The sequence below is a fragment of the Puma concolor genome, chromosome D1, assembly GCF_028749965.1.
Source record: "Puma concolor isolate L17-30 chromosome D1, mPumCon1.1.hap2, whole genome shotgun sequence".
NCBI lineage: Eukaryota > Metazoa > Chordata > Mammalia > Carnivora > Felidae > Puma > Puma concolor.
The window spans coordinates 76,219,797-76,234,609 of record NC_141676.1 but is presented as its reverse complement, the minus strand read 5'-3'; the positions used below and the strand labels follow the sequence as shown (position 1 = coordinate 76,234,609).

General features: G+C 38.4%; 1 protein-coding gene across 6 annotated transcripts in view; it reads right to left on the bottom strand.

The window, feature by feature from the left end:
* DEUP1 (deuterosome assembly protein 1) overlaps positions 1-14,813 on the bottom strand; it is an 83,009-nt gene that overhangs the window by 26,658 nt on the left and 41,538 nt on the right. For 4 of the 6 annotated variants that reach the window (XM_086678560.1, XM_086678559.1, XM_086678562.1 and 1 more), the window contains 3 exons: positions 12,977-13,082; positions 8,143-8,397; positions 4,993-5,079 (listed from right to left, as the gene is read on the bottom strand). In XM_086678560.1, coding sequence (XP_086534686.1) covers positions 4,993-5,079; positions 8,143-8,397; positions 12,977-13,082 — 448 coding nt within the window. The remainder of the gene's footprint in view (positions 1-4,992; positions 5,080-8,142; positions 8,398-12,976; positions 13,083-14,813) is intronic. The other 2 variants (XM_086678561.1, XM_086678563.1) reach the window with 2 other exon arrangements.

The window sequence follows — 14,813 nt, the reverse complement described above, 5'->3', positions numbered from 1 at the left end:
AACTGTGTATAAATCTCATTTATATACACAGGTCATAATCTCTGTTTTTAAATGTTTATTTATTTATTTATTTATTTATTTTTTAATTTTTTTTTTTCAACGTTTATTTATTTTTGGGACAGAGAGAGACAGAGCATGAATGGGGGAGGGGCAAAGAGAGAGGGAGACACAGAATCAGAAACAGGCTCCAGGCTCTGAGCCATCAGCCCAGAGCCCGACGCGGGGCTCGAACTCACGGACTGCGAGATCGTGACCTGGCTGAAGTCGGACGCTCAACCGACTGCGCCACCCAGGCGCCCCTATTTATTTATTTTGAGAGACAGCGAGAGCATGAGAGAAGGGAAGGGCAGAGATAGAGGGAGAGAGAGAATCGCAAGCAGGCTTTGCACTGTCAGCACAGAGCCCGACGTGGGGCTCGATTCCATAAACCGTGAGATCATGACCTGCGCCAAAACCAAGAGTCAGACACTTAACCAGTTGACTGAGCCACCCAGGCACCCCTGCAGGTCACAATTTCCTAAATAAAATATTGTCACATAGAACCCAGGAATATGTTGAAATTGTTAGAGTATGACTGTTATGGGTTGAATTTTCTCTTCCCCTCCCCCCACAAAAGGTATGCTGAAATCCTAACTCCTATATATCAGGATGTGGCCTTACTTGGAAAAAGGATCTTTACATAGGTAATAAAGTAAAGATGAGGTCACTAGGGTAGGACCTAATCCAACACGACAGGTATTCTACAAAAAGGGGAAATTTGGATACAGAGACAGACACCCATGGAGGGAAGACCACACGAAGAAACTGAAAGTTGGCCGTGAAGACAGAGACACAGGAAGGGCGCCATGTGAAGATAGGACGATGCATGTATAATCCAAGGATTGCCACAGATTGCTGGCAAATCACTGGAAGCTATAAAGAGATAAGGAAGAACCCTCCTCCACAGGTGTCAGAGGGAGTATGGCCCTGGTAACACCTTGATCTTGGACTTCTACTTCCAGAACTATATGACAATAAGTTTCTATTGTTTTAAGTCACCCAGTTTGTGGTACTTTGTTATGGAAGGCCCAGCAAATGAATACAACGACCAAGAAGGTTCATTCCGCAAATTCAAAGATGGGTCAATATCAGGAAATCTGTCAACCATACTCTATCATACATCAACAAATTATAGACAAAACCACATGATGTCATAAATGCTGAAAAGCTATTTGATAAAAGCTAGCAGCAAATCTTAAAAACTCTAAGTAAACTAGGAATAAAAAGATATAAGACCATAGCCCAAGAACAATAATTATTCTAAACAGTGAAACTCTAAAACAATTTCATCTAGAATCAGAAATTAGACAGTTTTCTCAGCAATCACTCTTATTATTTAATATTCCCTTGAGGGTTTAGCAAATGCAGTATGACAAAAATAACTGATATGAACAGTAGAAAAAAAGAGCTAAAACTATCTATTTTTGTTGAAATGATAGTATATCTCAAATATCCTTAAGAACCTCTAGTAAATGCCTACTAGAATTTAAAGACAATTTGGTTTTTTTACTATATTGGAAATAAGTTCTTAGATATGGAAAAAGGAAAATACTTCACTTACAACTGTGACAAGAATTATAAAATACCTGAGCATAATTTTAAAAGAAAGGCACAGAACCTAAAGAAAGAAAATTGTAAGGTCTTATTGAAGAGCATAAACTGAGATATGAAGAAATGGAAAACGATGTCATATCCTTGGATGAGAAAATTTACTATCATGAAAGTGCCAGTTCTTTCAAAGTAATATGTAAACTTATTTTGATTCCAAATAAAACCCAACAGGAAATTATCTGGAGAAACGGGATAAATTGACCTTAACCTTCATATAAAAATTTAAATTGGGTTCTTGTTTTATATCACATGTAAAATTGTAATTCAAATGGATTAAAAGCTTAGATGGAAAAAGACACAAATCTTTGAAGACATTCTAACAATGTATACTGTCTAGAAGTTGGAAAAACCTTGTTATTCTAGGAAGAAAATTCAGAAGCTGTAAACAAAAAGATACACGTTTTTGACAAATGAAGGTTTAAAACTTTGTGTATGGTAGGGGTGCCTGGGTGGCTCAGTCACTTAAGCGTCTGACTTTGGCTCAGGTCACGATCTCATGGCTTGTGGGTTCGAGCCCCGCGTCGGGCTCTGTGCTGACAGCTCAGAGCCTGGAACCTACTTTGGATTCTGAGTCTCCTTCTCACTCTCTCTCAAAAATAAACAAACATTAAAACTTTGTGTATGGCAAAAAGATATCATAAATAAAATCACAAACAATAAATTAAGGAAATTGCTGTTATAAATTGACAAGAAAAAGACATCCCAACAGAAAAATGAGCAAAGAATATAATTCATAGTACATTGCCAATAACATACAAAAATATACTCACAGTATCCAGGGAAAGAGAAATTCAAGTACTACTGAGAAATCACTTTATACCCATCAGACTGCCAAAAATTTTAAAAAGCAGTAACCTGGTAAGGAGGAACATAAAAGGTATGCACATACAGAGATAGTAGAAATATGATTTGACAACAAATGTTTTAAAATTAAAACATACATATCCTTTTTTTAAAGTTTTTAAAATTTATTTTGAGGGAGAGAGAGAAAGAGAGAGGGTATTTGCAGGGTGGGGGGGGGGGGGAGCAGAGAGAGAGGAAGAGAGAATCCCAAACAGGTTCCGCTGTGCTTTCAGTGTGCAGCCAGACACGGGGCTCCATCCCACAAGCCATGAGATCATGACCTGAGCCGAAATCAAGAGTCGGACGCTTAACCAACTGAGCCACCCAGACACCCCTAAAACATACATATTCTTTCAATCAGCAATTCTTTTCTTAGGAAGCTGTTCAAAAATGTATGTATGAAGATTTGTTTTACAGTATTGTTTATTTGTGCACAAATCTAGAAACAGAGTTGAATTAATGACGAATGAATTGATCCCGAAAAATAGTTGAATAAATTTTGATACATTCATGTCATGGGATATTATGAAGCCATTATACAAAATGAAATAGACCTAAACTAGTTGATTTATAACGATTCGCAAAAGATATTGCTGAGTGGACAAAAACAAGATGGAGAAAAGTATGCATAATGTAATCCAATTTATAATAAAAGTTAATATATGACTATATACATGTATGTATAGATATTAGTTATATGACTATACACATGTATGTATACATATTCACACGCACGCATACACATATATATGAATTAATATACATGAAAAGTACAAAACAATACATACTGAACAGTTAACATGTGTTATCTGGTGGAGGAGGTTATGAGGTGGGTAGGGAAACAGAGCAAAGGGGAGAAGCAAGAACAAACGACTGCACTAAAATCACTAGTATGTAAGTTATGATTCAATTTACTAAAAATTATATATATTTTACGTGAGTATATATTGATTTTCCTAAGAAATTACAAAAAAAAAGATGTTTTTTTTCTGTCTTATACAGATGTTGGTGATACAGAGTCAAAAAGCAATTTAGAATAATGTGTATATTATACACTTATTTCTGTAAAGGGACATTTAACTCCTCCCTTCTATATGTGTGTGTGAGCAAGAAAAAGTGATAGAATGCTACATACTAGTTTGTTAGCACTGGATATCTCTGGATTCCAAATTGGGATTGGGGAAAGCAGTGGAATAATTAGCTTCTTCTTTATAGATCTTTACGTGTTTTATTTCTTGAAAAAGCCAAAAACAAATAAGTGAACAAAACCAAACGCCTATACAAACCAGGGTGAAGCAGGCTCAGTGTGAGCTGTGATGAGGCAGAATTTATACCTGAAAACATTTAGTTTTTAAAAAAAAAAAAACGACAAAACCACCACAAAGACCATTTTGTGAGAGGGGGAAAAAAAAAGATTTTCATGAGGGCAGGACTCAGTTCAAATTTTTGTGTGTTGAGCGTTTATAGGAACAAACGCCAGACGTCACACAGTTGTTATGTAACAGACTGGGAAACCATGTACACTTCACTTTTTATCCGTCTATCCTTTGATTACACAATCTGTAAGCAGGGCCAAAGAAGGCAGAATGCTTGCGGAATGCCTCTAACTCTTTGATGTTAGGATACTTACTATTATGAGAACAAGTACCTACTATCACAGAAATCTAGAATCATGGAGAACCCCTAGTCTAACTTCCTTGTGTCATAGCTGAGGAGACTGAAGCCAGGTGAAGCAATCACCATAGTCATCTTTTATCCTCTCGATTCCCCCAGTGGAGGAAAAATGATTTTATTTCAAAATTTTCTCTCAGAGCAAATAAATGTTAAACAAGTAACGACAGTATTTCATTAGTTCAATAAAGAAAAGTTCTTATATTTACATATAAAAACCAACCTTCAACTGCTATATTAAGCAATGCAGAGCCGTTGGTTAAAATCACAAGGTCAATCCTCAATCATTCATTTCTTCATCCTTCCTTTCATTCAACCAACATTCACTGAACCCTACTATACCCCTGACATTGTGAGGTGCTGGTGGTACACACTTCAGTAAAATGTGGCCCCTGTTCACCACCCAGTGGGGAAGTGTCAGGCTACAAAACAAGCGACACCAAAATATAAACCCAGTGTGGATGGCACAACTCATTCTCACTGGAGTTTTAGGGGCGGCTTCATCAAGGGTACGGTTGACACATGAGTCAGGACACGAGGATTTCAGAGGCAACCGTGAGAGCAAAAAAAAGCAAGGAAGTGGTATGTTTGAGGAAATGATCAGCCTGTAGCCCAATCCAAGAAAAGAACAGAGGAGAAAACTAGAAATTCAAATGTTCTAGCCTGAGGATAAAAGTAAGTTTAGTCCAAGTACAAGATAATTTGCTGCCCCCACTGCTGCCTGCCTGACGCATGGGACGTGCTTAGCAAATAATGTCTGGGCAAGTCCTGACCAAGTACGTAGTATCTCGGTTCAAGTTACTGAATAGTTTCAGCATTATTAATTACCATATACTGTCCGGGGTCCAAATCTCCCATCATCCCTTTCAGGTGTGTGTTTTCAGTTCTGACAGCTTTGTATCTCATGTCTGAGACCTGGAAGGGGATCAGTAGGAAAAAGTGAGTGTAAAATTCATAATAAAAGCTCACAATTGTATTAAAATTAATTTTATTCACATAAACATTTTCTAAGGGCAGTGAAGAGAAACGCTTCTTAGGCATGATCGTTCCAAATCAGGTATTTGCATTCAGGTCTCTCTTTGGCAGCCCCACTTTACCCTCCTTTCCTGACCAGTGCTAAATTAAAAACAGATACTGACAATAATGATGTTCTTTCCCATACCAAAATTCCGTATCACTTCTATTTTCTATTGTATGCCAATTATTACCAGAAAAACCACTATTTAAAACATGCTCGAATAACACTGCCCATTGAATTCTTCACTACCTCATTTTTAACAATATGCAAATATGACTTTGATGTTTAATTTTGTTCTAATATTTCTGCCAAACGGCTCTCTTTTTGTGTGGCCGCTTCATTTTGTCTAATTTATTTATTTTTCCCTGATTTTTTCTACTTAGCAGTACTCAGAAATAGTATCCTCTCTTTTATTTACATAGGCTCATTTCTATATAAAACATTTCCCTTGAAAAGATTTACTTTTGTAGATTACAAACTATATTTTCCTTAACAAAAATCTAAAAATACCAAAAAATATAAAGGTGAAAATAAAAATCATCCATAACCAAAAGACAGTCTCTTCAGCAAATGGTGCCGGGAAAATTGGACGGCAACATGCAAGAAAATGAACCTGGACCACTTTCTAACACCAAACACAAAAATAAACTCAAAATGGATGAACGACCTAAAATGTAAGAAAGGAAGCCATCAAAATCCTAAAGGAGAAAACAGGCAACAACCTCTTTGACCTTGGCCTCAGCAACTTCTTACTTGACATGTCTCTGGAGGCAAGGGAAACAAAAGCAAAAATGAACTATTGGGACCTCATCAAAATAAAAAGCTTCTGTACGACAAAGGAAACAATCAGTAAAACTAAAAGGCAACAGATGGAATGGGAGAAGATATTTGCAATGACACATCAGATAAAGGGTTAGTATCCAAAATCTATAAAGAACTTATCAAACTCAACATCCAAAAAACAAATATTCCCGTGAAGAAATAGGCAAAAGACAGGAATAGAAACTTTTCCAAAGAAGATATCCAGATGGCTACAGACACATGAAAAGATGCTCAACATCATTCATCATCAGGGAAATACAAATCAAAACCACAATGAGATACCACCTCACACCCGTCAAAATGGTTAAAATTAACAACTTAGGCGACAGATGTTGGTGAGGATGTGGAGAAAAAGGAACCCGTCTGCACTGCTGGTGGGAATGCAAACTGGTGCAGCCACTCTGGAAAACAGTATGTGGTTCCTCAAAAACTTAAAAACAGAACTACCTTACGACCCAGCGATTGCACTACTAGGTATTTATCTAAAGGATACAGGAGTGCTGATTCGAAAGGGCACATGTAACCCAATGTTTATAGCAGCACTATCGCCAATAGCCAAATTACGGAAAGAGCCTAAATGTCCACTGACTGACGAATGGACAAAAATATATACAATGGAATATTATCTGGCCATCAAAAAGAATGAAATCTTGCCACTTGCAACAATGTGGATGGAACTAGAGTGTGTTATGCTAAGCAAAATAAGTCAGTCAGAGTCATATGATTTCACTCATATGTGGAATTTAAGAAACAAAACAGATGGACATAGGGGAAGGGAAGCAAAAACAAGATAAAAACAGGGAGATGAACCATGAAGAGACTCTTAAATACAGAGAACAAACTAAGGGGTGCTGGTGGGGTGTCGGGGCGGTGGGCTAAATGGGCGATGGGCATTAAGGAGGGCACTTGCTGGGATGAGCACTGGGTGTTATATGTAAGTGATGAATCACTAAATTCTATTCCTGAAATCATTATTACACTGCATGTTAACTAAGTTGGATTAAATTTTAAAAATTTCATTTCAAAAAAAAATCATCCATAATCCAGTTACCCAGGTCACTGTTCACACCTGTAAAATATCTTTTCCTATCAGGTACAACCACTGCCACTATCCCATCTATGCTGTTTTCCTGTGTATTGTACAAGTTGATCAGTTGAAGGTTTATAATTGGACAAAGGCCAAATCTCTTCTTGTTTTTATAATACACAGGATTTAAATAACCATCTTATTTATGAAGTGACCCTTAAATGCCCAGAAAGTTATTGAATGGTGCACGCAAAGCCTCCTGATTTGGGATTTAAAAAAGCAGGTAAACCTTACACTTTTTAATCACCAATTTGATGATGAGTAAAGTGTTGAAGGAATTTCAAACAAAATGGAAGGAAGGAAGGAAGGAAGTTAGGAAGGAAGGAAGGAAGGAAGGAAGGAAAGAAACGGAAGGAGGGAAGACTTTGAAGTTCTTGCAGTATTTTAACAGTAGAACATTATAATTGCAGTTTTTTTACCATGAACCATGCTGTGCGTTGAGTCAATGTTCAGTAAACATGGACTAATTTTCATGTTTCAACATCTATTTTTAAAAAACCCCAAAATAAATATATAAAATGGGGGGGGTGCCTGGGTGGCTCAGTTGGTTTAGCGTCCAACTCTTGATTTCGGCTCAGGTCACGACCTTATGGACTGTGAGACTGAGCCCCGCATTGGCCCCTGCACTGACAGCACAGAGCCTGCTTGGGATTCTCTGCCTCCTTCTCTCTCTGTCCCTCCCCCGCTCATGCACGCTCTCAACATAAATAAATAAACTTAAAAAATATATATCTCATATACACGTATATGTACATGGGGGTGGGAAGTATCCATGAAAGGCTGGAATAGAGGCCTTTTTTTAAGACAAAAAGTCTAATGGGATATAGAAAACAAATTCAAGAAAAAATCTTTGACTAGAGCATCCTGTGGGAGGCGATCAAAATACAGGTCACGAGAAAATGTTAGGACGGAATTTAATGCAATTATCTTGTGCTGTCACTTTTTCCCCGGTTCTTTTTTGATGACACTTCGCATTATTTCGCAAATGATGCTAGCCTCAGAAACAATAGCAAGAAATGCAACGGCTTATGAATCAATGATGAAGACTTACTATCAGAGCCGAGCAAGACAGTGACCTGGACAAGTGCTGTCCTGCCCGCTTGCATACCTGCTGTTTTGATAACATTTTTTCTTTTATTTCTAACTCCATTTTTAACTGTCTTTCCAGAAAGGCAGCTTTCTTCATGATAGTTGCTATAGTGATCTCCTTCTGATGAAGTTCCTCTGTTAGGTCCGAGATTTCATTCCTCATTCTTTCCTGCTCAGAACCATGGCACTCTTCCTCCTGATACAGTTGGCTTCTTATCTGCAGCAGATACATTCCAGCAAATATCAACAGATCTTTTTCTCTAGAAAGTGGCTTGAAGCTTTTGTTAGCCATGCTCAGCCTTCCCGTCCTCCCTTAAACCTTTGGCAGGCCCCACTTTACCCTCCTTTTCCAATCAAGGCTGAACGAAAAACAGATACTCACAATAAATGACTGATTTACTTGTCTCCTTTCAAATTCAAAATTCCATTTCTCACTTCTATTTTCTATTATATGCACATCACCACTTACCACTGATCCTACTTTGACAACCACTTTGACAGGAAGGTGGAGAAAACATCAAGCACTGAACCTCCCGGCTTCATTGAGATATAATTAGTATTCAAAAACTGCATGTACTTATATACGATTTGGTGAATTTGGACATACATGCATGCTACTATCACCACAACAGATGTAATAATCATGCCCATTATCTCCAAAAGATTCCTTGTGTTCCTTTAAAAATTTTTTTTTCGTGGTAAGAACACTTAACATGAGATCTACTCCTTTAAAATTGTAAGTGCATAATATCTTACTGTCAGCTATAGGCCCTGCTCTATAACTTCACTCTACACCCATCACACAACCACTGTAGAATGTGTGACGGAAGAGGTCTGGACTCACTACCCAGAGGTGGATGGACCAGGCATGTTTTTTTTTTTTTTATTTTTTTATTTTTTTTTATTTTTTATTTTTTATTTTTGGGACAGAGAGAGACAGAGCATGAACGGGGGAGGGGCACAGAGAGAGGGAGACACAGAATCGGAAACAGGCTCCAGGCTCTGAGCCATCAGCCCAGAGCCTGATGCGGGGCTCGAACTCACGGACCGCGAGATCGTGACCTGGCTGAAGTCGGACGCTTAACCGACTGCGCCACCCAGGCGCCCCCCAGGCATGTTTTTTAGGGAGAAAAAAACTGGCTTAGAACGGTTAGGTGCCTTGTTCAAGGTCATAAAGCTATTAACTGGCAAAGCCAGGACTAGAACCTAGGACTCTTGGTTTTAAATTCAGGGCTTTTTTTTTTTTTTTTTTTTTTTAACTACATTGTGGGTACTGTTTGTGACTGAATGCTATGTTTTTCAGAATCATGTTATAATAAATTTCAAACTTCGTGTATCCATGAAAATGCATCACCTCCTGCCCTTAAGCCTGTGGAGTCTCTTATTCTTAACCATAGTTAGGCCTTCCCTGTCAGCAACCTCTGGTTCACCTTGGGCTCCTCCCCACCCTGTCCCACCAAATACAGTCAGGCAGCAAATTCTGTCCCTTGCACTTCTAAATCTCTCCTCTGCTCTGCATTTCTACTATCACTGTCTTAGTCCAGCCTCTTACCACCTTTCTAGAAATCATTAACTGTGTCTAATTCTTGAGATCTGGAGATAAAGTACCCAATCGCCAGTCTCAAGAAGATCGTGGTCCATTGGGGGAGACGAAAATAAACAATCAACGTCAGGGGTATGTAGTGGAGGGATGCTTAACCCAACCTGGGGATGTCAGGATGGGCTTCTCGGAGGATGGGACGTCAGACAAATACTGAAGGATGAATAGAAGCCAGACGGAAGGCAGGGGTGGAGAAGGGCTCCCAGGCAAAGAGTGAAGAGTAGGGGTGAGAGAGAATGCAGACACAGTGAAGCAAGAGGAGTCTGGAATGGCCGGGACTTGGCGTGTTGTGACACATGAGGCTGGAGAGGTTGGTGGAGTCCATCCACAAAGAGATTTATATGAATTTCTCCAGGGCACTTACTTCTAAAATTGATTTTAGTTTCATTTCATCTTTAGACATTTCAGGATATATCTGTAAAAGAATATATCTCTTTCTCTTTTTAAAAAATAGCCAGAATACCAATGTAATATCTTAAAAATATTAATAACTCCTCCATATCATCAAATATCCAGGCAGTATTCAAATTTACAAATGTGTCAGAAGCTCAATGTATGTTTTTCTGTTTGTTTATTTGAATTGTGATCTAAATATGTGGACTGGATCATATCTTTCTTTTTGTGTGTGTTCTAAGTAGTCTGTATACATCATCTAAGCCATGCAAGAGTTCTCTGTTTTGCAGAATGAAGGAGTTAAGTATGTAACTTTTCACAGTCACATTCCTGGTGACAGGCAGTCTGATTCTAGGACCTTACTACCCATTGTGCCATGTAACCCATGGGCACAGGGCCCTAGAAGGTGGTTCACACATTGGAAAAAGCTAGCATGGGATGACCTAACATGGAAAGGACACGTGTCCAGAAGGCAAACTTGGCTTGTCTTTAGCTTTATACCACCAACCCCCCTGTGATTTTGTTCTCAGTACTAACATTTTTAGAATTTCAGAGTTTGACATGACCTTAGGAATCACATGGTCCAACTCCATCATTGAATAGATGAGGGGGAAAAACAAAAAGGACTCACCAGGAAGGGAACTAACTGGGCTTGAGTCACCCAACTCCGAAGAGCAAAAGAAGGGACCCGGAGACAGAGGGTACAAATGTCCTCACCCTGAGGACAATGTTACAGGTCTCATTTTGTCTCCAATCTTCTCTCTCTGTTTTTTTTTTTTTTTCCTTACAATTTATTTGATGAAACAACAGGGCTGTTCTGGGGTTTGTCCCTGTTTGGATTTTGCTGATTACATCCCTGTTGTGTAGTTAACATGTTCTCTTAAAATGGAACTTTTAAAATGTGCAAACATGAATATCCCATTATGAGAAAGGAATAAACTATTTTTATTATTTTCACAGCGTTTAGATACTAAAACAACATGCTATACTGCAAAGCTTCCTGCTAAATGAGATTAATTTACCGAGCTCTAAATGACTTTTGGCTTTATTAAAAATGTCAATTTTATCACAAAACAAAAATAGTTCTACACTGGAAAACAGAGAAAGAAATAAGACACTTGCAGGATTCATAATACATGGCTCTTGTTGCTTTTATTACAAGAGAATGAAAATGCTCTCCACAAACACTTCCTGGGAGCTACAGCTATTTATACCCAATTCATTTGTTACCTTTTCTGCACAGCAGTGCATTATCTAGAGGTCTCCAAGAGCCCATGAAGAGAATTTGTGCCTAGCATTCTCTCCTTCCATGTCAAAACTGTGCAATGTCAGTAGATTCCTTATTACTCAGGGTTTTATTGAGTGTGGGAGGTTCAGAATGGTGTAACTATACTTTAGGTGGCTTTAATCAACCTTTGTATCATAATGCATTCACTGGGGACACGAGTAAAGAACACTTTTTCAAAGTTATACTTTTAAATAGCAGTGAAATCAGTTTCATGGGAGTATGTGAAAAATATAAGGAAAATGACCGTTAATTCATAACACCTTTTCTACACTTAATAGCTACCTGACGGTCAACTCTTTGGGAGACAGGATTTGCCTTTCACATCATTGTAGTTCCTACAGAAATGAGCAGAATAGCGAGAGTCCTGCTAGATGCTCAATAAATGATTGTTGACTTTATACAAACAGCCACTGAATTCATGAACCTACACAATTATGGGAGACCTTCACCTTCATTCATTCTCCAAATACTTATTTTCACTTTTGTGTGCTGGGATAGATGATAATTCAAAGCCACGCTCAGGTTTTTCCAATTGTTTAGATCACATAATACTGAATATTTAGGTGTGATCCTCAAACCTAAAGACCAGAGACGTGGGTAGCAGCCATGATAAGCTTCATGGAAAGGAAGCCACCATTGGATTTTGCTAGGGAGAGAAGAGAATATGCTTTCTGTAGGCAGCTGGGAACCACAAGGTGTTCAAGGACAGCGCCCGGGCCTCATTCACCCTTGTATTCCCAGCACCTGGCAGTCTACTTGGCACATGTTAGGTGCTCGGTGACAAAGGGCGGGTGTAACCAATACCAAGAGCAGCCTTCGCTTACTAGACGCTCCCTCTGAGCTAGGCGAGCCCTGTTCTAAGCACTTTACTTGCGAGTTTTAAACGGATTTTAACTTAAGGGAAGAGCGTGGACTCTGGAGTCAGACTGCCTGAGTTCCAATCTGACCTCTGCTGCCTAACAGCTGTGTAACATCGGGGGAAATCACCTAACTTCTCTATGCCTTAGGGTCCTCAAATGAGAAAGTAAGATAATATTAGCACCTACCTTATAAAATGGTTGTGAGGAATACATGAATTGAGATTTGTTAAGCCCTCAGAACAGCTCCTGGCACAGGTCAGTGCCAAGTAGAGGCTCTTATTAGCTCAGTTAATCCTTATCGCGATTTTATGAGGGAGGTGCTAATTATCCCATCCCCAAGCTAGAAATGCGGACCCTGAGCAGCTTGCACAGGCAACTTCCCCAAGCTCATGCACCTAATATATATGGTTGCATGCCTGAGTCTGTGCTCTCATTCTTCTCGCCATAAGCTACCTGTCACGGGGCCACAAGGCCCTTCACGTTTTAGGCACGACGGTGACTGAAGGTTTGCATTTTTCACAGCGTCGCACAGAAGAATGTCAGAATTAGGCTGGTAGGTTATTATCTTTGGGGGAACTATAGAAGGAAAAAAGAAGGGAATGAGAAGGAAGTGTTTCCCCCCTCTGCATTCAGAGGCTTCAGAATGTTTCCATACCTTGTTCAACTCTTTTTCATGATTTGGCTGATCTAGGATCACTGAAAACAACTCTTTCCTTTTCCTTTCTGGTTCTTTAGTCGAAGGTGAGTAAGATGATTCATGTCTACAGATTAAAGTGAATAAAAATTAAACTTCGCTGAGTAAACTGTGGTGATTATATTGTTAATTTAGACGATTGTAGGTTGCAGAAAGAGATTATTAGTTTATTGGAAAATTTTCAAGCTGCAGAAATTGCAAATGCTAATACATTCAGATCCCATAAGTATTCACATATTTAACTGAGTGCAAATGGTTTTAGTGACAAAAAATAAAAGGTAGCAATTAATATGGAATTTCAATTATACGTTGAAAATGGGCAGAATACTGGCTTTGCATATGTAGATAAGATTTTTATATAAGAAGAGTGTTTTCTGTAATAAAATGGCTTTGGAACCCCTTAAGAAAAGGAAACACATCTAACTTGCTTCTACATTGTGGAAAGGAACTATGTCGGGGGGAGTCCGAAGGGAGCAGGGACTCCATAAAAGGGATCCAATGTGACTAAATCTGACAGCCTGCCCAGAGAAAGTTCAAATACATCTCTTCTTTGGCTGCTTCATTTATAAAATGGAATTGCTAGCACATGTGGCTACCAGAGAGGAGAAGCAGAAACTGGTACAGAAAATACAATTTCCACAGGAAGTCTGGAGAAGTAGAAACAGGTTCCCTTCTACATCTCGGAAGCTCGTAAGTGAAAAATCACTAAAAATCACTTGCACTAGCCAGGCACGGAAAGTGGCATGCTTTCAATGGCTTGACTAATCTGGGAAAGTCTGGTGTTCTGAGGAATGTACCCACATGTGAGTGAGTACAATTTCAGATTTCCAAAGAACTTCTTAAAAGGTTTCATCAATCAAAAACTTAAGCCACACAAACAAAACAAAATCTGAGGAATGACAGAGAAATAATGAATGTAAATATTGAAAATAAAGGTATCTTTAAAAGGTATAAATTAATAGTGATATCCCTGAGGTACTTGTATCTAGACTGGATTGCTTTTCCTCTGATAATCAAATACATATGTTAACTGTAGAAAACAGAGTATATCAGAGTATATACTGCTATTACGTTATCATTAGGGAAAAAGCATTGTTGGTGTTTTTGTGTATACTGACGGTCTTTTTTTCTAGGCATGTGTGTATAAATATATACATATCTATAAATATACCTATAAATATATAAATATATACATCTGCATATCTGCATAGGCATATAGATACTATTTCCGTACAATTAGAATGTACTGCACACATTTTTCAGTCCCTTCTGTTTCCTACTCAGTCATCTATTGTGAGCATTCTATCCAATATTCTCTTTAAACATTATTCCAGAATCAGTCTTAAATTCTTCTCATTTGCTCTTATTTGAAAGGGGTGAAAAATGAAATTTCCTATTTTTCAATTCTTCCTAAGCAATTTCAGGGAGTGGAATGATGATCTGAATGGGGGGGGCGGGGGGAAACACCTCATTATAGTTGTGTAAATTTCACTGAGTGATCGGAACAAACATCAAACTTCAACGTGGACAAATTCAAAGAAGAAAACAGTAATCATGCTAATATAAAATGCTAATATAAATAGATAAAGGAATTATCAGTTGTCGTGTAGAAAAGGAACGTTGGAATTATTTTTAATAACTCTCAGAACATATCAGCCCAAGGTGCTTCTGTAGCTCAAAAAAAGAAAAAGCTAACAAAATCTTGGCATTATTGAGAAAGGATCTGAAAATGAATAAAAGCATTCCTATGCTACTTCTATAAAACTATTGTGCATCTGCACTCAGAAGTCTGGGCTGC